This window comes from Macrosteles quadrilineatus, unplaced genomic scaffold, assembly GCF_028750875.1.
Source record: "Macrosteles quadrilineatus isolate MER2022 unplaced genomic scaffold, UCM_ALF_1.0 Scaffold_4__1_contigs__length_99947679, whole genome shotgun sequence".
NCBI classification, from domain to species: domain Eukaryota; kingdom Metazoa; phylum Arthropoda; class Insecta; order Hemiptera; family Cicadellidae; genus Macrosteles; species Macrosteles quadrilineatus.
Genome location: NW_026542597.1, coordinates 87,157,225 through 87,180,407, shown reverse-complemented (window position 1 = coordinate 87,180,407; position 23,183 = coordinate 87,157,225). Strand labels below are relative to the sequence as shown.

At 35.5% G+C, this 23,183-nt stretch overlaps 2 protein-coding genes across 3 annotated transcripts in view; one reads left to right on the top strand and one right to left on the bottom strand.

Annotated features, from left to right (window-relative positions):
• Positions 1 to 15,201, top strand: part of LOC128993250 (uncharacterized) — a 36,537-nt gene extending 21,336 nt beyond the window's left edge. For both annotated transcript variants that reach the window (XM_054417033.1, XM_054417034.1), the window contains exons 2-3: positions 13,759 to 14,033; positions 14,855 to 15,201. In XM_054417033.1, coding sequence (XP_054273008.1) covers positions 13,759 to 14,033 — 275 coding nt within the window. In that variant the 3' untranslated portion in view covers positions 14,855 to 15,201. The remainder of the gene's footprint in view (positions 1 to 13,758; positions 14,034 to 14,854) is intronic.
• Positions 15,202 to 18,316: 3,115 nt separating this feature from the next.
• On the bottom strand, positions 18,317 to 23,031 carry LOC128993537 (V-type proton ATPase subunit E-like). The gene is made up of 4 exons (XM_054417508.1): positions 22,852 to 23,031; positions 20,743 to 20,918; positions 19,407 to 19,581; positions 18,317 to 18,712 (listed from the first exon to the last, which is right to left on the bottom strand). The coding sequence occupies exons 1-4, from the start codon at positions 22,879 to 22,881 to the stop codon at positions 18,410 to 18,412; spliced, it is 684 nt and encodes a 227-aa protein (XP_054273483.1). The 5' UTR covers positions 22,882 to 23,031; the 3' UTR covers positions 18,317 to 18,409.
• Positions 23,032 to 23,183: the final 152 nt, after the last annotated feature.

Genomic DNA, 23,183 nt, shown 5'->3' with positions numbered 1-23,183 from the left:
GTGATAAGACCAATCAACAAGTTAAACTGCAGTTACTCGGTGTTTATATTGAAGAATTTTGTGACATGAAGCCTTACAACGCCTACCGTAATTGGCACTCCCTTACAGCCTTCACCCCCGGCCTAACCTTGCTCTCTGGTCATTGATCTATCCAAGATCCATATGATAACGACCTAAGTGAATTTCTCCGGGGCACTGACCTATTGAATTGCACTGCCTATTAATTTGTATATTAATAGTCAATGCACTTAGATGGACCATCGAAAATAGGGGTCAATATCGATTTACATATATATAAACTAGCAGTTACCCATAGCGTTGCTGCTCTAACTATTATTTTAAATGGTAATTTATTCTTTGCAATCTATTTCTTTAAATATTTATTAGGTGTATAAATATATAGGTTTTACTTTTTATGTTTACATATTTAATACAGTAGGAGGGAATTTAAACGTTGTTGAGTGCACGGGTGTGCTGCGATTGGGGTTTAATATATTTGGACTTTTCTATAAGTAAAATAGTTTCTGTGCTGCATTCTGTGGAAACGTTGTGACACTATTCCAAATCATGACTAATACAGAATGTTGTGATTATTCAAACCTACAAAACAGTAAATTTGGCAAAAGTAAACATCTGCTTTTAAATTATATTTATTTGTAAACGTTGTAGTTCCAAAAGTCTGACATTGGACCCCTTAAAGCCCTCTGGGGTGGAGCCCTTTTGACTGATCTGCACCAAACTTTGGTTCGGTTAGATTATGACAGTTTAATTTTATAATTAATAAATCATATAATTGAATTTGAGGCATTTATAATGTTATTTTATAAACAGAAGTATTTTTTAGATTTTTTTATTACCTGTATCAGCAAGTTTGGTTAGGTTATGACAGTTTAATTTTATAATTAAAAAATTATAAAATTGAGTTTGATGCATTTAAAAATTGAGTTTATAAACAGAACTATTTTTTCGATTAGCCTTCATTCGATTTTTTCATAATCAGCAAGTTTGGTTAGGTTATGACAGTTAAATTAAATAAAATTTAACCTACAAACGATAAGTTTTGACAGCGACAGTGATAGAGAAAACAATTTGCCGCGCACAGTTCAGTTATATCATAGATAAAACATACTCCCTTAGTAGATTTCTCATCCTTATGGAACAGCTGAAGACAATTTTATTGTTAGTTCATGTACGGTTTATGTAGAGGTCGTGTTTTGTTTACAATTTGTTTCCCGTTATTACAGCCATTTAAAACCTCGTTTAACCAAATAATTCGATCTAATCATAAACAATAACTTGTCCCCTAGTTATATAACCAAACAGTAAAGCACAAATCAAGAAATTAACCCTAAAATAACGGAAACAAAGTTTCATCGACACTAGCGCCTTTGTGTCACTTACATGAACTAGACACGAAAAACGTGCTTCAAAATTTACAATGGGATGAGAAGTCTACTTGTGTTGGTTAGTCTATGGTTATATGCACGACGATGCGTTCCCGTTCGGCACGGTGCGGTGGTTTTATGTCGTTAAAGTTTCGTTCATCGAAGGGAGGGAGGGGAGGGACATAATTTCATGATAGTAAGCCAATTATCGGTCTCAGGTAAGAGACACGACTCTCGGCTTTTAAAACAATGTATTATTTAGTGTTAGTTTAGATGACGGAAGCCACCAGGAAGTCAACGAAAGTATGGTTAGAAGCAACTCATGTACTAGTGGCTACTCAAAACTCCCTGCGAGTGTCGATGGATACAGAGGACTCATAGTAAACTACCACGGCTTTAAATCGCAAAATTGTCATTTAAATTATAGTTAATAAGTGTTAGGGTTCATCTTACATATTTTAAATTTGTTTTTGTACCTTAATAATATTAATACATGCATAAACTTCGATGGATTCAGCTTGATCTGTTTGAGTGACACCTAGCGGTGAATAGACGAACTGGGTCGCTCTATGGTTTTGGTGGTGAGACCTAGCGGTGACTAGATGAACTAGGCCGCTCTGTCGTTTTGGTAGTTCACACAGCGGTGAATATGCGAACTTTAGCCAGCCTCGGCACTTGAATTTCCCGAATTTCCCATATAGCGGAAAACTATTACTATTGGACTATCTATTTTCTTCAGAAAATCTAAAAAATCCAAATCATATTTTAAATAGCCAATGAATTATTTTTGAACCATTTTGTAGGGCTTAAAAAAAGGAAATAATTTTGTATCTTGAAGCGTTGTTTATTTCATACTAAGCTATCAACATTTCAACAAACAAACACCTCACTACCTTCCCTGTGGCAGCAAACCTCATTCAAATTAATGTTATTCAAATTCTACTAATATTATAAGTGAGAAAGTTTGAATGTTTGGATGGATGTTTGTGGCAAGTAAGCGCGAAAAATACTGGTCGGATTGGGCTGAAATTTGGTGTGATTAAAGCTCACATTCCCGATTAACATAGGCACATTATTCTTATCTCAAAAATCCTTTCGGGCTCCGCTCGGCTCTTGAATATCTTGAATTTCCCATTAGGGGAAAACATTTACCTAGGGCACATAGTAAGACTAATAGCACCGGGACGGATTTATATTAATTATACGTCTTAATATCCCTAGAGGCAAAATAACACCATCCGTAAAAATTCATATATTTCTATATATATATTTATTTACTTGCACGTTAGCATGATAACTTGAGCAAACAATATCAGATTATAATAAAATTGGGTACTAACGTGTAAACCTACATGTATTTGAATCAGCATGATCAAGCTATGGGTACGGGGGTTGTATAGGTTGCTTTGGAATATAAATTGGGTTCTCCAATTTTTGACCCCCTAACATCAAATTTTGTAATTTATCTCCAAACAATTTTGTGGAGCCTAAAAAAACAATTTAGTACACTGAGGTGTTGCTGTATGCCTAGTGGTTACTGAAAAAATCAAACACCCCGCCAGAGCAAACCTGCAGACTAAGTGAATTTCCATTTACCAGGCTGGTTTTATACTAAAATATTCCCTTAAAAATGTCAGATTAATTTCTTATTTAAATGACATTAATTTTTATGAGTACTGTACTTAAGTTTGCTGCTACAGGGAAGGTATTGAGGTGTTTTTTTTTTTATTGAAATGTTGATAACAATCTATTAAATAAACAAAATTACAGAATTGTATTAAAATATATTCATGAACAAGCAAATCACAACAATTTGTTTATTACCCATAAGTATAACATGCGAATTTTATATTTACATTTTTTAATCATCTCCGTAACCGTTAGACATACAAAAACACTTCGATATACCAAATTATTTATTTAAGCTCTACAACATGGAAAAAATGGTGAAATTTTTTGTTATTAGGGTCAAAATGGAAAAGACGTATTGTTATCCCATTAAGCCCCCGTCCCCTTTGACTGATCACGCTGGTTCGTGAACTCGTTCGTTAATCAAAATCGAATAATTTTTGGTCGAGTTATCGCGCTAACGGACACATAATATATTGAATTGAAAATAACTTTATTCATCAATCGTATACAAGTATGTACATTGAATGGCGTCTGTATACATATACAGTATAATGAATAAATTGATAACTTTGAGTACTAAACGTTTTATTATTTAATTCATTTAGTAATATATTTCACTATTAATACAATACTTCTGTATCCAATAGTCAATGGTGACTTATGCAAAGTCATTAAAAAAATTTAAAAAGATTACTATGGTTCATTTTTATTAATATTAATTACAGTAGCCCTACATGTGAACAATATCCAATTTAATAATATTTGAATGGAGGGTGTTTTTTGCCTTTGGACACCTCAAAACGAAAAAGTTAATGGGTCCCGGGTCTAGGTCTTACCATGAGACCTACGGTAACAAATTATTCCCTATATTATGGGAAAATCACTAAAAACTGTAAATTTTAAATTCCTATGCTATTCTTATGGACAATAAATAAACTGCTGCAGTTAAATTGTTTATTGATATATTTTGATTGAATTTTTCCTAATTTGTTTATTTCAAACTAAGGTATCAACACTTCAGTAACTCCCTTTATTATCCTCCCTGTACACTTAAGTATTGTACTCATTAAAACTACTTTAATTTATTTCGTAATAGGACAAATCTGAAAATTTTAAGGGAATATTTTAGTGGGAAACCATCAAACCAGCTACGTAAAGGAAATTTGCCTAGTCTGCAGGTTTGCTGCGGCGGGGGTATATTACATCCCGCCATGACATCGTACAACGCTCCAGCCCAGAACCGTTTTTTTACATAAGGCATTGAGGATAGTGGCATCATAACTTGATGAAATCCATTGGTGATTGGCGGGATTTGAACCTTGAGTTTGAGGGGATATGTCCTGCACTCTACGCACCTCTGTCGACTCCCTAAGCATTTGTAGATTAACATCGAAATTATTAAAAATGAAGAATGTATATCGACCAAATGTACAAGGTTATGGAGTATAAGGTGAAATTATGAATTTTCCAAATTTGATCAACATATCTATATATTAATAGGCTAGCATGTTTCTTTAAACCTTTTATTCTCAGCTTGTGTGCATCACAGGGAAAATATACACATACTGATAGAAAGATATTTTCCTGTAAATGTGTAGAATCAATTTAAAAATTAAAATAGACTCAAAAATAAGCACACAGGTTAATTTGAAAAAAAAAATTACATGACAACATTAGTTTACTTTAGTTTATTTCCATTAGAATAAGATAGCCAACAACCATAAAAACAGTTCAAATATTATACTACTAAGTTATTTGTTTTTCCTTGATGATTTGTTGACATGTTGCGAGAGACCTTCCAATAAGTCCCAACTGATTACATTTGTCTTAAGCCGATCGTCGATTTACTACGATCCAATGATCCATCCCTACCCTATCGTTGATAGGGCTTTATTTCATGATTATAAGCCAATCATCAGTCTCCACTAAGAGACACGACTTTCGGCTTTTCAAAGAATGTTTTTCACGAATGACTTAATATCTGTAACAGAGCAGAGCCAAGCGCGGTAGTCATACACTAGTAACTCAAAAATCCCTGCGAGTACCGAAGGATACAAAGGACTAATAGTAAACTACCCCGGCTTTAAATGGCAATATTGTCCTATGGTTTATAGTTTATAAGTGTTGGTCTTTCTTTTAGGTGAATGTTAATTTGTTTTTGTACCTTAATAATATAAATAAATAAATAAACTTTGAAGCATTCAGCTTGATCTGTTTGAGTGACATCTAGTGGTGACGAAACGAACTGTGTGGCCGGGTGGTGACATCTAGCGGGGAATAGGCGAACTGTTGCTCGCCTCGGCTCTCCTAGTGAATTATTGAATTACACATTATTATGGAAACTAGCTGTTACCTGTTACCCACGGGCTTCACCCCGTTTGAATTAATTAGTATTAACAAAGATTACATATGCTTTGGTATTAATAAAATTATTGATTGATTTAGTTCAGCTGAAATAAACAAAACAGAATACAGTAATACAAACAAGTAAGTACAGCTGAGGTATTTTTAACATTAGGTATACTAGGTGGCGTTCGCAGAGGCATCCACAAAATTGAGCGGAGTCATCAAGGGTTTATATTATATTGTTTTGGTCATACTGCAGTAATACCAGTCGTTTGTAATGCATGCGTTGCGGGTCTAAAGTAGCATTTTTACTCTTTAGGAAGTGGAGTAAAAATCAGCTGTTGTCAACTCAGTTGTAAATTACTATTATAAACGATTGCATGTATCAAAATATGTATCGATTCGTGCTTCGTAACTATTTTAACCTACAGTCTACAGTCTCTTCCCATAGTTTTTTAGCATTGCAGATAAATTAATCCATTCCCACACTCAACACGCTCACCTTTACTACTTCCTCACCACCCCCTACGTCGTGGACCTATTTCCCTCTCTTCCCATAGCATTTTAGGATTGCAGATACATTAATGTAATTGCCAAAGACAGTTCCCACACTCTGCACTGCAAGCCTTACTATTTCCTTCAGCATTTCCTACGTCATAGACTTGTTTCCTTCCCTTCTCATAGCATTTTTGGATTAAATATGCATCAATCTAACTGCCATAGACGGTTTTCACACTATGCTCATACTTTACTACTTTCTAAGCCATTTCCTACATCGTGGACCTGTTTTCATCACTTTCCATAGCAATTTAGTATTTTAGATATATTAATCTAGTTGTCACAAACATTCCCCACACTCCGCACTGCTAGCCTTTACTACTTCTTTCACCATTTTCTATGTCGTGGGGATGCTTCCATCCCTTCTCATAGCATTTCAGCATTGCAGATACATTAATCTAACCGCTACAAACGGTTTCCAGTTCCCACACTCCACTTTGCTCACCTTACTACTTCCTTCACCTCTTCTTACGTCACGGACCGGTTTACCTCCCTTCCCATAGCATTTTAGGATTGCATATACCTTGACCTAATCGTCATAAACAGTTCCCACACTCCGGACAGCTTGTACTGACTACTTCCTTTTCCACTTCCTACGTCGTGGACCTGTTTTCCTCCCTTCCCACAGCATTTTATGATTGCAGATACCTTAATATAATTGTCATAAACAGTTCCCACACTCCGGACAGCTCGCCTTGACTACTTCCTTCATCACTTCCTACGTCCCGGACCCGTTTTCCTCCCTTCCCATAGCATATAGGATTGCAAATACCTTAAAATAATAATCATAAACAGTTCCCACACTCCGGACTGCTCGCATTTACTACTTCCTTCACCACTTCCTACGTCACGGACCTGTTTACCTCCCTTTCCATAGCATTTTATGATTGCAGATACCTTTATCTAATCGTCATAAACAGTCCCCACACTCCGGACAGCTCGCCTTGACTACTTCCTTCATCACTTCCTACGTCACGGACCTTTTTTCTCCCTTCCCATAGCATTTTAAAATTGCAGATTCCATAATCTAATCGTCATCAACAGTTCCCACACTCCAGACTGCTCGCATTTACTACTTTCTTTGCCACTTCCTACGTCACAGACCTGTGACCTCCCTTCCCATAGCATATTAGGATTGCAGATACCTTTATCTAATCGTCATAAACAGTTCCCACACTCCGGACAGCTCGCCTTGACCACTTCCTTCATTACTTCCTACGTCGCGGACCCGTTTTCCTCCCTTCCCATAGCATTTTAAAATTGCAGATTCCATAATCTAATCGTCATCAACAGTTCCCACACTCCAGACTGCTCGCATTTATTACTTTCTTTGCCACTTCCTACGTCACAGACCTGTGACCTCCCTTCCCATAGCATATTAGGATTGCAGATACCTTGATCTAATCGTCATAAACAGTTCCCACACTCCGGACAGCTCGCCTTGACCACTTCCTTCATTACTTCCTACGTCGCGGACCCGTTTTCCTCCCTTCCCATAGCATTTTATAATTGCAGATACCTTAATATCGTCATAAACACTTGTCACACTTCGGACAGCTCGCTTTGACTACTTCCTTCATCACTTCCTACGTCGCGGACCCGTTTTCCTTCCTTCCCATAGCATTTTATGTTTGTTGATACCTTAATCTAATCGTCATGAACAGTTCCCACATTCCAGACTGCTCGCCTTTACTACTTCCTTCACCACTTCCTACGTCACGGACCTGTTTACCTCCCTTCCCATAGCATTTAAGGATTGCAGATACCTTGATCTAATCGTCATAAACAGTTCCCACACTCCGGACAGCTTGCCTTGACTACTTCCTTCGCCACTTCCTACGCCACGGACCTGTTTCCCTCCCTTTCCATAGCATTTTATGATTGCAGATACCTTAATCTAATCGTCATAAACAGTTCCCACACTCCGGACAGCTCGCCTTGACTACATCCTTCATCATTCCTACGTCACGGACCCTTTTTCCTCCCTTCCCATAGCATTTTATGTTTGTTGATATCTTAATCTAATCGTCATGAACAGTTCCCACACTCCAGACTGCTCACCTATACTACTTTCTATACTACTTTCTTTTTTACCTATACTTTCTCTACCACTTCCTACGTCACGGACCTGTTTACCTCCCTTCCCATAGCATTTTAGGATTGCAGTTACCTTGACCTAATCGTCATAAACAGTTCCCACACTTCGGACAGCTTGCCTTGACTACTTCCTTCATCACTTCCTACGTCCCGGACCCGTTTTCCTCCCTTCCCATAGCATCATAGGATTGCAAATACCTTAATATAATGGTCATAAACAGTTCCCACACTCCGGACTGCTCGCATTTACTACTTCCTTCACCACTTCCTACGTCACGGACCTGTTTACCTCCCTTTCCATAGCATTTTATGTTTGTTGATATCTTAATCTAATCGTCATGAACAGTTCCCACACTCCAGACTGCTCACCTATACTACTTTCTCTACCACTTCCTACGTCAAGGACCTGTTTACCTCCCTTCCCATAGCATTTTAGGATTGCAGATACCTTGCCCTAATCGTCATAAACAGTTCCCACACTTCGGACAGCTCGCCTTGACTACTTCCTTCATCACTTCCTACGTCCCGGACCCGTTTTCCTCCCTTCCCATAGCATCTTAGGATTGCAAATACCTTAATATAATGGTCATAAACAGTTCCCACACTCCGGACTGCTCGCATTTACTACTTCCTTCATCACTTCCTACGTCGCGGACCCGTTATCCTCCCTTCCCATAGCATATTATGATTGCAGATACCTTAATCTAATCGTCATAAACAGTTCTCACACTCCGGACAGCTAGCCTTGACTACTTCCTTCATCACTTCCTACGTCGCGGACCCGTTATCCTCCCTTCCCATAGCATATTATGATTGCAGATACCTTAATCTAATCGTCATAAACAGTTCTCACACTACGGACTGCTCGTCTTTACTACTTCCTTCACCACTTCCTAAGTCACGGTCCTGGTTTCCTCCCTTCCCATAGCATCATAGGATTGCAAATACCTTAATATAATGGTCATAAGCAGATCCCACACTCCGGACAGCTCGCCTTGACTACTTCCTTCATCACTTCCTACGTCGCGGGCCCGTTTTCCTCCCTTCCCATAGCATCATAGGATTGCAAATACCTTAATATAATGGTCATAAACAGTTCCCACACTCCGGACTGCTCGCATTTACTACTTCCTTCACCACTTCCTACGTCACGGACCTGTTTACCTCCCTTTCCATAGCATTTTATGTTTGTTGATATCTTAATCTAATCGTCATGAACAGTTCCCACACTCCAGACTGCTCACCTATACTACTTTCTCTACCACTTCCTACGTCACGGACCTGTTTACCTCCCTTCCCATAGCATTTTAGGATTGCAGATACCTTGCCCTAATCGTCATAAACAGTTCCCACACTTCGGACAGCTCGCCTTGACTACTTCCTTCATCACTTCCTACGTCCCGGACCCGTTTTCCTCCCTTCCCATAGCATCTTAGGATTGCAAATACCTTAATACTAGGGTTGCTTTCAGAGAGGTGAAAGCCAGTTGAGCGGAACAAACGTGATTTGATATTTGTATAAGTAACTAAATGTAAAAAAGTCAATAGATGTATTATAATGCTTGTTTCATTGATTAAAATTGATAAAACATAGGCCTACGAAAAATGTAGGGCTATTTCAATGCAAGACTCAATGTAAAACACCTTTAAAAGACTAAAATGAACTGAATTATCAATCATGTATTTCAATGTGTAAAAACGTAAAAACTGCAAAAAGACTAATTTATTAAACAATACAATAAGATGGCTGAAATGTAGGCCTAAACATAAGTAATTTAAGTAAACATAGCATTCAGCTGATTTAAGTGAAAACATAATAATAATAAGAAGGGAAGACATGCCTTAAATATACAATGTAGATATAATATAATTAGAAATTAGTAACCTACTTCTGGACAGGCCTAGACAATTATCCATACCGTGGTTAAAAGTGTACTTCTATAAGCCCAGGTAATTAATTATTTGCTTATTATTACGGTTGTAACTGGACGTATGTATAGTCCGTGGCTTGGCAATCAAATAACAGTATTTATATAGGTTATCAACATTTGAAATTACTAAATTGTTACCAAATTACTGTTTCACAAAATGCAGATTCCATTTTCAGCCGAGCCATTAAAATGAGGATTTGCCGAACAATTATTAATATTACAGAATAGTATTTAATGATGTACAACTTTTCACATTTCATAAATTATATGTTAGTTTTGCTATGGGCAAAGGTCCAAATCCAAATGTTCTTTTCTTTTGGTTTTTATGTAGTAATTTGCTACAATCATTGACTTTATATAGAGTCAATGCTAGAATACAGTAGATGGTTTGTTAAGACCATATGCAAACATTTTTGAAATCGTTTCCCCGTTTAACCAACTATTCCAAAAGATAAAAATTATATGGTGCAACACAAATAAACAACTCGATCACCTACCTAACCTACACTTTACCTTCCTAATCTAACCTTACTTCAAAACAAATGTAGTCACGAATACTCATAAACCCCGACCTTCCCCACATGCCTAAATTAGATCAGTGTTAAATCTGCGTTTTATTAATAAGTGTAATAACTTACTGCACCGTCGATGTAATTCAACATAATATAATCTGTGATGTATTATCGGATTAAATATCGATTTCGATGTGGTTCGATATATCGCTTATTAAATCCTGATTTCTAACATTGGCTGTTTCTAATCAGCTGGCAACACAAATAGGTTCCCAAGAAAGTAGTCACTGGTCCGTATCCCTCCGCTCCTTGTTTATGCTCCGCGCATTGAGAAAGTAGTTCCGTATATTTTCTCGATTTTCTGTAAATTCCGCACCTCAAAAAAATGTTTTAACGGCATTTTCTTGTTTATTAAAATCATACGAATGGTTTAAAAACGTTTAAAAGAAAAGTATAGAAAGTTCAGAAATACCTTATGATTCTCTTGTTTACATTTTTCTTGTAAACAAAAAAACTGTCATAACTACTTTAGTCCCATAAGCCTAATGTTAAAAATTTGAAATTTTAAGTTAGTTTTAAATTGCATTAGCATTATCTAATTGAAATTTGTTTGTTTACAAACCGTCTCATTATTAGTCTAAGTAGTCTTGTTAAGTTTGGCTGAAATGTGTTCAGAAGTTATTGAGTGATGGTGTTATATTGTTTGCATTGAAGTTGATCCCAAAGAGCTTCGCTCGCTTCGCTCGCTCCGCTCAATAATGGTCATAAACAGTTCCCACACTCCGGACTGCTCGCATTTACTACTTCCTTCACCACTTCCTACGTCACGGACCTGTTTACCTCCCTTTCCATAGCATTTTATGATTGCAGATACCTTAATCTAATCGTCATAAACAGTTCCCACACTCCGGACAGCTAGCCTTGACTACTTCCTTCATCACTTCCTACGTCGCGGACCCGTTATCCTCCCTTCCCATAGCATATTATGATTGCAGATACCTTAATCTAATCGTCATAAACAGTTCCCACACTCCGGACTGCTCGTCTTTACTACTTCCTTCACCACTTCCTAAGTCACGGTCCTGGTTTCCTCCCTTCCCATAGCATCATAGGATTGCAAATACCTTAATATAATGGTCATAAGCAGATCCCACACTCCGGACAGCTCGCCTTGACTACTTCCTTCATCACTTCCTACGTCGCGGGCCCGTTTTCCTCCCTTGCCTTATAGTTTTTGGAATGCAGATACCTAAATCTAATCGTCATAAACAGTTTCCACACTCCAGACTGCTCACCTTTAGTACTAACTAGTGTCGTCATTTTATTATATTTATGATCCATACCGTTTCTGTTCTAATATCTGTAGAATAATGCTATCAGCTATTTATTTATCTACTGCATTCAAAAGTCAACAGCTGATCACATGTCTTGGTTCATGTGTCAAATACTGCTTCCATAAGGATTACATTGAAACTTTGAGACCCAGTGGGGCGGATTCCTGAGAGAATTTTTTAACGCCATATAGATGTTGGCACTCACCGATATGGTCTTTATCACCATGCAAAATTTGAAAACGATTGATTCAGCCGTCTAGGAGGAGTTTGCGTATTACGAAATGCATAAGAGTCGACGTATAAGAGCTTCGCTCGCTTCGCTCACTCCGCTCAATGAAAAGTTCCCTTTAAAAAGGAATTACGACCTTAAAGGGCAATTGATGAAATAATGGATAGTTTTGCGCAAGGTTTCTCGTCATGACGAACAATTTAAGTATATGGTTTATGGGAGTGTGACTTGTAGTTTTCTCAAAAGTTCATGGGTACTTTTGGATTTATATATAGATGCTATTGCCGAAGAGCTCATATAGTAAGACGTAGATCTGGGACCGATTTACTTTTACGTTTTGATGTCCCCAGAGACCAAAAACACCATCCGTTCAAATCCATATATTTAGGGTCTACATACGTGTCCGTTAGCATGATAACTGGGGCAAAAATGATCCGGTTATGACGAAAATCGGTACTAACGTGTAAACCTACATTTATTCGAACGAGTTTTTGAACCAGCACGATCGGACTATGGGGTACGGGGTTGTATAGGTTGCTTTAGAATATAAATTGGGGTTTCCCGTTTTTGACCCCCAAAACATCAAATTTTGTAATTTCTCTCCAAACAATTTTGTAGAGCTTAAAAAAAAACAATTTAGTACACTGATTTGATTAAAAAATTAAAATTAGCAGGCTCATGGTAAGACGTAGATCTGGGACCTATTTACTTTTACGTTTTGATGTCTCCAGAGGCAAAAAACATTATCTGTTCAAATTCATACAGAGTGTCTTGCAACCATACAAACTTAGTCACGTTATTCAGCATGTCAAAATAAAAAAAAAATAATATAACGTATGTCCTATCTCATTTAGTTTTCGGTATATCTGTCTGTATATGATTTTTACAAAAACATTCATAAATCTTTTATGTCTTGAGCTAGGCGTTGAAATTCTGTAAAAATTTTTATCTTATTGACCAATATTCTTGAGCAAAATATGAATAAAAACTCTTGAACCGCTTGAAATTGGCTGTTTTAAAAATTATTTGATGCCAAATTCCATGAAAACAGTTAATTTTACAAAATATTTGCAGGGCATGTTAAAGTTAGTAAGTTTTATGCAAATTACAACGATATCTTATTAGCTTAATTTGAACAAAGAATAACTGAGAAAACTTATATTTTTCCGTTTTCTCCATTTAATCAATGTGAAATTATTAAAACTACTGTTTAACATTGTTTAAACGGAGAACGCTGTAGGTATGGCAAAAAAACAATAATTTCTCTGTTATTCTTTGTCCAAATCAAGCTTAAAAGATATGGTTGTAATCTGCATAACATTTACTACCTAAATAAATAGGGGGGGGGGGATATATAGGGATATATCCCCAATACCCCTCTCACTGAGACCACCACTGAATTATATACATGCTTAAATCTCTTCTTTACTCATTCAACTCTATCTTCAAATTACAAGGTGCCATCTAATCCACGTTTGTATAAAATATTTTTTTGAAAAACTAACTATACCCTCTATCAATAATTATACCTTATTGGTTTAATTAATGGACCCAGGCCCACCAGTCGCAAGAGGGTTTATATTTTTTGTTTGGGGCACAAAAAGAGAAACATTTCTCCACAAGGTTGGTGGAGGGGGTGTAATTATTTCTCAGCCCTATATAGTATATCACATGCAAACCTAGGCTTGCAAAACATAATTTTGTTCCCTTTCTGACAGTTCTTGATCTTTTGCAGGTGACAATGGCAGCGAGAACATTGAGATGGGCCCGATGACGCTGCGGGAATACATCGCAACGCTGGAGCCGTACGACCCAGAGATCCACGGCTGGCGGGGGGACGAGCCGTTGACTGTGAAACGCAGAACTCAAAAGCGAAACTCCAACCACAGGTTGAGCCTTGCCAACGGGGGCCTGCCGGGATCATCTGGAGACAGCCCCGCCTACAGCTCTGTCAGCTACCATCCCAGACAGCGGGGCAGCGTGGAGCTGCAGAGTAACAACGTCATCTAGGTGAGATAGGATGATCTTTGAGATAATTATGAGATAAGGAAGTATATGATGAAAATGTCACCACAATGTCCTCTTAGTTATTATAGCTTTTGAGACCTAAATTCACAGTCATCAGCTCAAATTATAAGTTCAAGTAGCAAATGTGTCTGAAGACACCAAAAGATTCAAACCTGAGACCCAACTGATTACTCGGTGATTTGGTGAACTTTTGGGAAGTTCAACGTAGTCGTAAATTCTCCAGTAAGGGAACATTCATCGTCTAAGAACTGACTTACATCGAAATAATATTTTAGACTATTGGCAAAATCAGAGTGAGAATGCCGTGCATTCTTGCTCCACACAAGACCCCAGACCTTCACCAAGGTATTATTTTTGCCAGGAAACCTTCACTGTAGGAAACTTATGTTGGCTCTATTTTTTTTCTTTTTTAGGGTTCTCCCTGTTACTTGAAAAGTTCAAGGTTTTTCAAAGTGTCCCAAGAGATTTGCTTGAAGGCAAGTATTGCTCAGGCAGTTTAAGTGATCCCTGAAGAAATGCAGGAACGAGTAATCGATGGAGTTTTCAAGCAAAAGGAACTCTGATTAGGACCAGACGTTCCTTGAAGGACGTTTTTAAGTTGAAATGGCATAGGATTTAAGCTGTATTTTGATGAACTATTTATATGTATATAGAAAATAGTATTAAATTTTCCCTATTTATAAACTGAGGCGCTCTCATTGCCTCACCCTGTACGCCTGGGACTCAGTGCCTTAATCAAGCACATCTTATCCATCTTAAAAAGTTTTTTGTGCTCTTAAATGAAATAGTTTATCTTTTTACAGATGCTGATATTGTGCCTTCTTGGATCCAGTGACTTAAAAGGCGCCTTCAGATAACTATGACTGTTCCGGTAAAAACCTGACTTCCTATTTTAGAACACAAATGTTTTAGAAACATGTTTTTAGATATTGTTAGAAATACTGTAAATGATGTAAGTAGGTGAATATTGTAATTACATTGTAAAAAATAGTTGTCTGTTTTATAGGGTAAAAAATGTACTTAATCAAAAAACAAAATTATGTTGTGTAACAAAGATTGTCTAAATCAATAAATAGAATTTAGTTAAGTTTTTTACAAGACAACATTTTATGCTAAACATGATATATGGTGCCTATTTAAAAAGCAAAGAGTTTTTCCCTAATAATATTTTCTGGATTTAATAATTTGTTTTGTACGGTATATGTTACATACAATAAAGTGTATGTTCATTGAAAAAAAAAAGAAAATGAAAAAATATCAAATTTAATTTGAATACAAACCCTTTGAGTACACAATTTGTGAATGGGAATTTTTTACAAGATAATTTTATATGAAACTTTTCTTTAACAGTGTATGTAGCCATTGAATAGATACTAAGCATGTAAAAAATTGTTTTTTGATGATGAAAAGATGTAGAACAACCCTGTATTTACATCCATAAAACTTCTGTTTGTTTAAACAAATAGAAACATTTATGGAAACCAAAGAAATGGTGCATGGTAATGAAAAGTTAAAATATACAATAGTACTAAAAATGAATTTCGGTTTCAAGCTTGTTTGGCTAAAAATCACGTTACAAATTGTTTTTTTTTTTTAATTAGATATTTTACAATTGTGTAGCTATTCATGTATGCATTATGATGATTTTGTATTTTATTGTATGTATGTTCCAAATCAGGGGTTTTTATTGCTTTAGAAAATTTTAGGCTAGACACAAAAATATTATACTTTAAAATATTTTAAGTAAACTTTATTTTTACACATCAATTCTTATTTTCACATAGCTTTTTAAATATAGTATTTTTGCTTGTGATATTTTTATCTACGTTAATTTAACAATACCGGAACATAATGATGAAAACTATAAAAAAGTATATACTTAATAAACTGATTTAAGTAAAAAAACTAAGAAAGTCAATGTTATGAGAGTACTTTTCTCGACTCTGAAATGAGCCATCGGAGAAAATGTATTTGAAATGAGAACATTTGTATAAAATGAGGTTATCTTTTTAACAATATAAAAAAAAAACAAAAAAAAACCACTGTAGTCAACTATTAATTTATTTTTTGTTTTATTTTACCCTACAGAAGATTTTGCTATGGAAGACACATTAGTGCCCTTCAACACAAGTTAACATATTTAAATCCATAAGACCAATGCACATACAGTACATTAATACCAAATCCATGTATTAAGAATTTTCTAAATGCAGTCAAAAATTATTTCCCACCAAAGTATTTTTTTAAAAGGAATACAATCTGTACATTGAAGTGTAAATAATGTAATTTTGTATAGTTATGATAGTAAGAAGTGTAGCAGCAGAGCCACAAATTTTCTTTTTTTTACAACCAAACTAGGTTTTAAATTTGTTTTTTACAGAATTTCAAAATAAAAGGAATAGAACGTTTGAAGAACTGAAGGCATTTTTCCATGGTCAAGACAGGTTCTCCTAGCTGCCCATTTCGGCTGCGGAATTGTCAATGTCATGCTCTTATAGGCACTGAAGTTTCCTTGCCAAATTCTCCCGCTAGGACATGTACTTCATCCTTGTCCGTTCAGCTGGTGCCGAAAAATCATCTGTATTCGGCAGCTAGAAAAATCTGCATTTACTACAAATTTCCAAATTAACACAAATCCATATTTCTTATTTAGCTCAGCTAATAGGTACATGTTTTGAAATGAAATAATCAAAATGATGGAATTTATTGGTTGTTGTACTTGTGTTACTGCTGCATTTAATTATAATTTAATTCATTAAGCGGAATCAAATGAACATTTGTATCAAAATGCTATTGCTAAGTTGGATAAAAATATTTATCATTCTGGCAATAATTTAGCATATTTTTAAACAGGAAACTTAAATACTACTTAAATGATTGTGAATAAGTTTTTTAGAAGTACAGTATAGTATGCAAATTATTGATCTGTTTTGATCTTTGTTTCCTAGTCTAAATGTGTACTTAATTGTTTACTAAACAGAAGAAAATGTTAATTCTAGTTTATCTCATATTTAGTTGGTAATTAGAGTAAAAAGAAGTTAGGTAAGGTAATTTTAGTTTAGAAAAATCTTTAAAATATCAAAACGTTTCTTACAATTGGTTATAGAACTAACAAAAGTAAATTCCAATGTACCTAATTTAAGTTGATTAAACTTGAAAAAAAAGTGAAAAATATTTTTCTTTACACAAAAATATTAAAGTAATTATCCCCATTTGTTTGTTGATGTACGTTGTACAAAATATGATACAATCATGTACATTATATCTTTTGTAAAATTTGTTTGTGGTCTTAATTGAGCATTCCTTGTAAATGATGGGAGAGGGCGTTTGATTGGTTAATAAAGTTTATTTCAATAAAATAATTGATTACATTTATTGAGCAACCATGGTCTAACTTGTTCTTAGAGAAAACATTTCCCCCCTCTCCATGTCCTCTACCCCCCTCTTTTGAGCATTCATTGTTTGGACTATAAATAATTTAGACCACCCAGACGCTAATCCATCATACTTAATAAAATTTTAAAGCAAATACACGATTTTTGCCAAGCATTGAATATTTGACTATCTTCCGTTCACAAAATTTAGGTGTTTTAAGAGGAAGTGATTCCCCTCCATCTCATCCTAACTTTAAAACAAAAGACAGCTGATCTGATTATACATAGATTGAGCTAAAAAAAGTGGTGGGGTCCCCAGGAAACTGTACTCTTAAACCACTTGAATTTCTTGAACAGAATTTAGTGGTAAACTATTTGTATTGGGATTTGTCAATTTCCCAGCAGAGGTTCCCAAACAATCATTACTTTCCGAGCTGTCAGTTATGTTTCTTTGATATGTGGAAAGACTGAAGGATTGGAAAACATCAAGCACTGACTTTCGCCGAATCACGGGTTGACAAACATCCATTGACACTAGTCATGATTTGGCCAGTAGCTGCTCTGCCGGTGAAAAATACTTTGGACACAAAAAAAAGGAAAAAGAGATGAGAGAAGAAATGGTTAAACTATGACATTTGCTGATGTTCACATTGCAAATAAAAAAAAAAAAATAATTTTTCTAGTTTTTATAACATTTGTTAGACTGTTGGGATTACAAGTCTATATTTGCCGTATCCAAATTCAATGGCATTGCTGTCCCAAGGAATTTAAAAGTACAGGAGTTACATAATATTGACAGTGTTGGGATAAAAATTCAGTATAGTTCTCTAACTAATAAAATGGCTAGTTAAGACTATAAAGAAACCAATCATCTTTATTATTTTTGAAATAGCAACCCCATTTATAAATGATCAGATGCTTACACAAGTTCATTTTTGTTATGTATAAAATAAAGCGTCCAAGGACAATTTAGATATTTATAAATCAATCGTTGTGTCTTCTATTAGGATTCTTTCCGAAAACAATCTCACGTATTCGAGGCAAAAGCTGTGCAGTCATTTGTTCCAGCTTTTTTTCTAATGTGTTATTCACACTAACTGATTTCGATTTTGTATACAGTATCACTCCTCCTTTCCCTTTTGCCGAGAGGAATTCAGATTCCTCGACTGTAACGGACACATTCATTCCAGTCAGCGAGTGAAAAACATTTTGTGCTTGATTCGTCACTTTTTTAATCAAGGGAAGATCATTCTTACGCACTTGCAAAACCACTCTGGGTTCCATGATCTGAAAAATAAAAATATGGTTTTGAAACAACTCATAGCTATTGTATAGTACGTAAAATCAATATGATGGAATGTACTGCATAATAGACCGTCATTTTTGTCCCATCCTGCAATATATTTAATGACCACACCTGACGGATGGATCAGACAAATGAAGATTCGTAGATTACTTTAACATTGCTATCGTGAAATCATAGGTTTTCAACAATTAAGACTACAATATTGTTACTTCAGCATTTGTTCAGTGCTATACTAAATCTTATGCAAAATAAACGATAATATTCACTTGAATACGTTTTTTTTAAGTGATGGTATATTCATCCAGCTAACCAAAAAAATTAGAGACTTGGGTAAATAGAGTCCAGTGACCTCATCAATATCTACTTTTTTATGTCCCCCTTTGCATCCTGTTCTACACATTTCTTCACGGTAGTTCTAGAGGGTTGCAGCATTATAAAACAGATAAATCCATTAGTGATTAGTGGGATTTGAACCCGCAACCTTGAGCTCCAAAAGTACCAAGCTACACCCAGGAACTAGACCCAGGAGACATTTAGACACACACAACAGGGTAGCAACACAACATTAATATGTCATCCTAAACTTCTTCAGAGAGTAGATTAAAGAAAATTCAATTTCCTTCCTAAAACCCCCTTAATTAGACACTATTGATAGCTAAAAAATATGAGACTTACCTGAAGTAACCCTTGTAAAGTGAGTTCAAAAAGTACTTTCTTATACAAACACTCGTTGTCGGGATAATCCAGATTATTCAACCGGTCCAAGACAGTTTTGAGGATATTTTCCACAACCATGTTTCGAGAGTTCATGACATTCCGATATGACTGGCTTTTTAATTTTGATATATCTCTGAATAGACAAAATCAGAAACTTCAATGAGTGGCCTACTTGAATGATTAATGCACATTAATACAAAGCATATGGTCTGTGGCGCCAGATTTCGGATCTATGGCAGTGGTGTAGTGGGTTCGGACCCATACCTGGTATCTACCACTACATTAGTCAGTACTTGTACTGTACTGGCTCACCCCCTTGGCCCCTTTTTTGCTTTACCGGATACGTTACACATAGTGGCCCATGTCAGAGTCAGGACTATATGCCCATGTGAACAAGAAAATGCACTTAAAGTCGAAAGAGGTAACTAACCTCTCTTTAGAAAACAAAAAAAAGTCAAGGAGTTTAGTGGCTGTGTCCACCCTCCCGTGCTTTCGTTTCAATTTCAACGTGCCTTTAACTTTTAATTAAACATGCATCCAACTCATGCGTTACTGCACGCGCTTTTAGACATGCTTTTCAGCTGTCCACACTGAGCATGTAACTAATACCTCACATTTTAGATGTCTTTTCCTAGATGGATGAAGACAACGCTATTCTGTTAAAGCTAGAAGGAACTAGATCCGGAATATTTTGGGTTAATAAAAGTTCAAAAATGATAGAAATTAAGGCGTAAATGTGGATAAAGGAGTCCTACTATTTAAAACTCATTATTTTCTTATTTAATTTATTAATTTAATTCAATCTTCGATTATGATTTAATTTACTTTAATAGATTTAATACCTGCATGCCCCACAAACATATGAGAGTGATAATCATCTATGAATTCTGAGGTATCTTAGTTATATTCATGTTGCTTCAAACAACTACAACCCAGGATGACTTGTCAAAAATGTAAAGCAGTTGCAAGTGGAAACGCACAGAAATCCAACACTGATGTCTTGCGCTACGCTATGTGCTACCTATGGAATGGAGCTAATTTCCGACTCAATTTGGGCATGCCGCATGTGTTTGGCGCACACAGAAGCGCACGAGTGTGGACATTCCTAAGAGAGATGACGGTAGAAGAGGATATATGTGTGCACCAGTGCACACCTAGGAGACTACATAGATGTATAATACTTCCGTAGCGTATTATGTGTCAATGGGAGGCTGAAGCTGCTAACTGATGATCATGGAGGTGGTGGTGATGATGATGATGATGGTGATGAACCATCAAAGCTGTGAAAACTTACAATACCATCTGTTGCTGAAACTTCTTTTCAAGATTGTCATAGTATTTTTTTACTGCTCCGATCCTTTTCTCAATATAGTTTTTTTTCTCTATATAATATTCTTCTTCAGCCATGACATCTATTTCTTCTGCTTTTTCATGGCCATCTTGTTCAATGTAATCAACCATTATTTGGAGCTAACACAACAAAAATAAACTTATCAAAACAAAATTTTAATTTAAATTGTTGTGGACTTTTATTCAAGGCAATGGAATTTTGACCTATCTAGTCTACTGGTCAACGGCTGCTTTCTTCAAGATGTCAAGGTAAAATTAACTCTATGGTTGTTAATGTAAAATTGTCATATAGCTAAGTTCCCCACCATGTATTGTAAGACACAACTTCATAACTTAAAATACTCATAAATAATTCATTACAAATTGATAACCCATAAAATTGGGAGTGAATCAATTTTGGTAAAGTGATCTGAAGGAAGTTGAGGGTTTCATTGAGACTTCGAGGTTCTTGCAAAGCGCAATTTGATTCAAAACCAATGAATGTAATATTTTAAAGACTCTCATATCTCCCAATTTTTATTGTTCATCATCTTATTGCTTTTTTCACTAAAAAAAATGTGTATTTGTTACTATGTTAGCCCCAGACCCTAGCATTTATAAGGCAATCTTGTATCCTGGCTAAACAACAATGGTAGATCCTGGAAGAAAATTTTGGGGAAGTACACCAGGGGGTCCTAGGATAATTTTTAAATATTTGTATGCCCATAGACAGTGGCGTAACTAACGCCAAAATGCAACCAATGCGGTGCATTGGGGCGCAGAGGGGGGCACAAAAAACTGATATTCTGGAAGTTTTTAGCAAAAAAATATGTTGAAGTAGCCTAAAACTTTCTGTAGCTACCGAAAATAAATGTAAAAAAATATATTCCTGGTACCGGTACTTTATTCCCTAGAGTCACACCAGTTAGTTGGTGACTTTTATTTTGTTTAATATTATTGTTATCTCCTTGGCGCCGTGCACATCTGCGCTTATCGCGTTCTTATTACAAGAATAGACTTATCATTGTTGGCTACAAAGATAGACCGCTAAATTCTTTCAGTATTATATTAAGTTTTAAGTAAACAAACACGACCGACCACGTGTCTCTGTCAGTCCTTGTTGTACGACTGTGTGGTTCAAACAAAGCTGTAGGGGCTTTGCCAGGGAATAGGAATCAAAGTACTGTACAGTGTGTTGTCACTATGAGCTGTAGGTAGCCCTTTGACTGTAAGAATGCAATCATCTAGTAAAATTAATCAAATTCTGAGAAACGGACATGAACTTTACATTGTAAATTGAGATATCACGGTAAGGTACTGAATAAATATAAAATGTTATGTGGTTTATATTTTATCGTCCTAAAAAGTACATTAATTCATTAAATTGTAATGATATTGTGATCTTTACTTCAGTTTTTAATTAATTTTAAAATAACTTTACATAATACATTTTATTTCTTTGAATAAATCTTTCTCTAATTGGATAGTTGCACAATATATAGTGTGTAGTGAAATAGTATCCAGGAAGTGTGTCAGAGTAGAGTACGGTGGTAATGTCTTTGTTAGTTTCGTTATATGGGGAGGGGGTGGAGAATAAGTCTACAAATAGGGGCGCACGGGAAATACTTGCATTGGGGTGCAGACAGTAAGACAGACTGCTTACTACACTGCCCATATAGAAGAGGTTTTGAAGCATATAACCATTGACTATACCTACAGATATAACTAACTAAATAAAAAAGAGTGCAATTATAAACTTATTATAGGCCTTGTTTAGGAGTATTTTAGGGATAGGAGTTATAATAGATAGCCAACAAATAGATAAGGGGGGGGGGGCATAAGCATTGGGGGACCCTTTCCTCCCTGTGGATCGAACCACCTCTGGGTACAACCATAGATAAAACATAGGTACAACACACCAACACCCCTGATAGCAAAACTGTTCATGGTATGTTTAAAATAAAAAATTAAATAAATGGCTAAATAGCTTGTGGATAAGCATTTAAAACAGAACAATTAATAATGCAACACTAATTAATTGTCTTTTACGTTTTACAAATAGAAAGATTTTTACCTTATTTTCATATTCTTTTTGAGCAGCCATTTCTTCAAAAAATATCAACAGCGCATCTAGGATATTATTAAGTAGTAAATAATGTCATATTTTGACATTATAATTAAAGATTTTCATATACATAATTTTACGTTTTAAGATGCTCTTATAAAGCCACACACTAAAAAAACTCTTAATTCATAAAAGTTATATTAAAAACGTTTTTATTGTTTTTTTAAACAGGTGATACATGCAATAACTTCATAACATATTGTAAAAAGACTAACTAATCATACAACATAATCAACATTGTTAGCGTGGATTATTAAACTATTTTATATCGTCAAATGTTG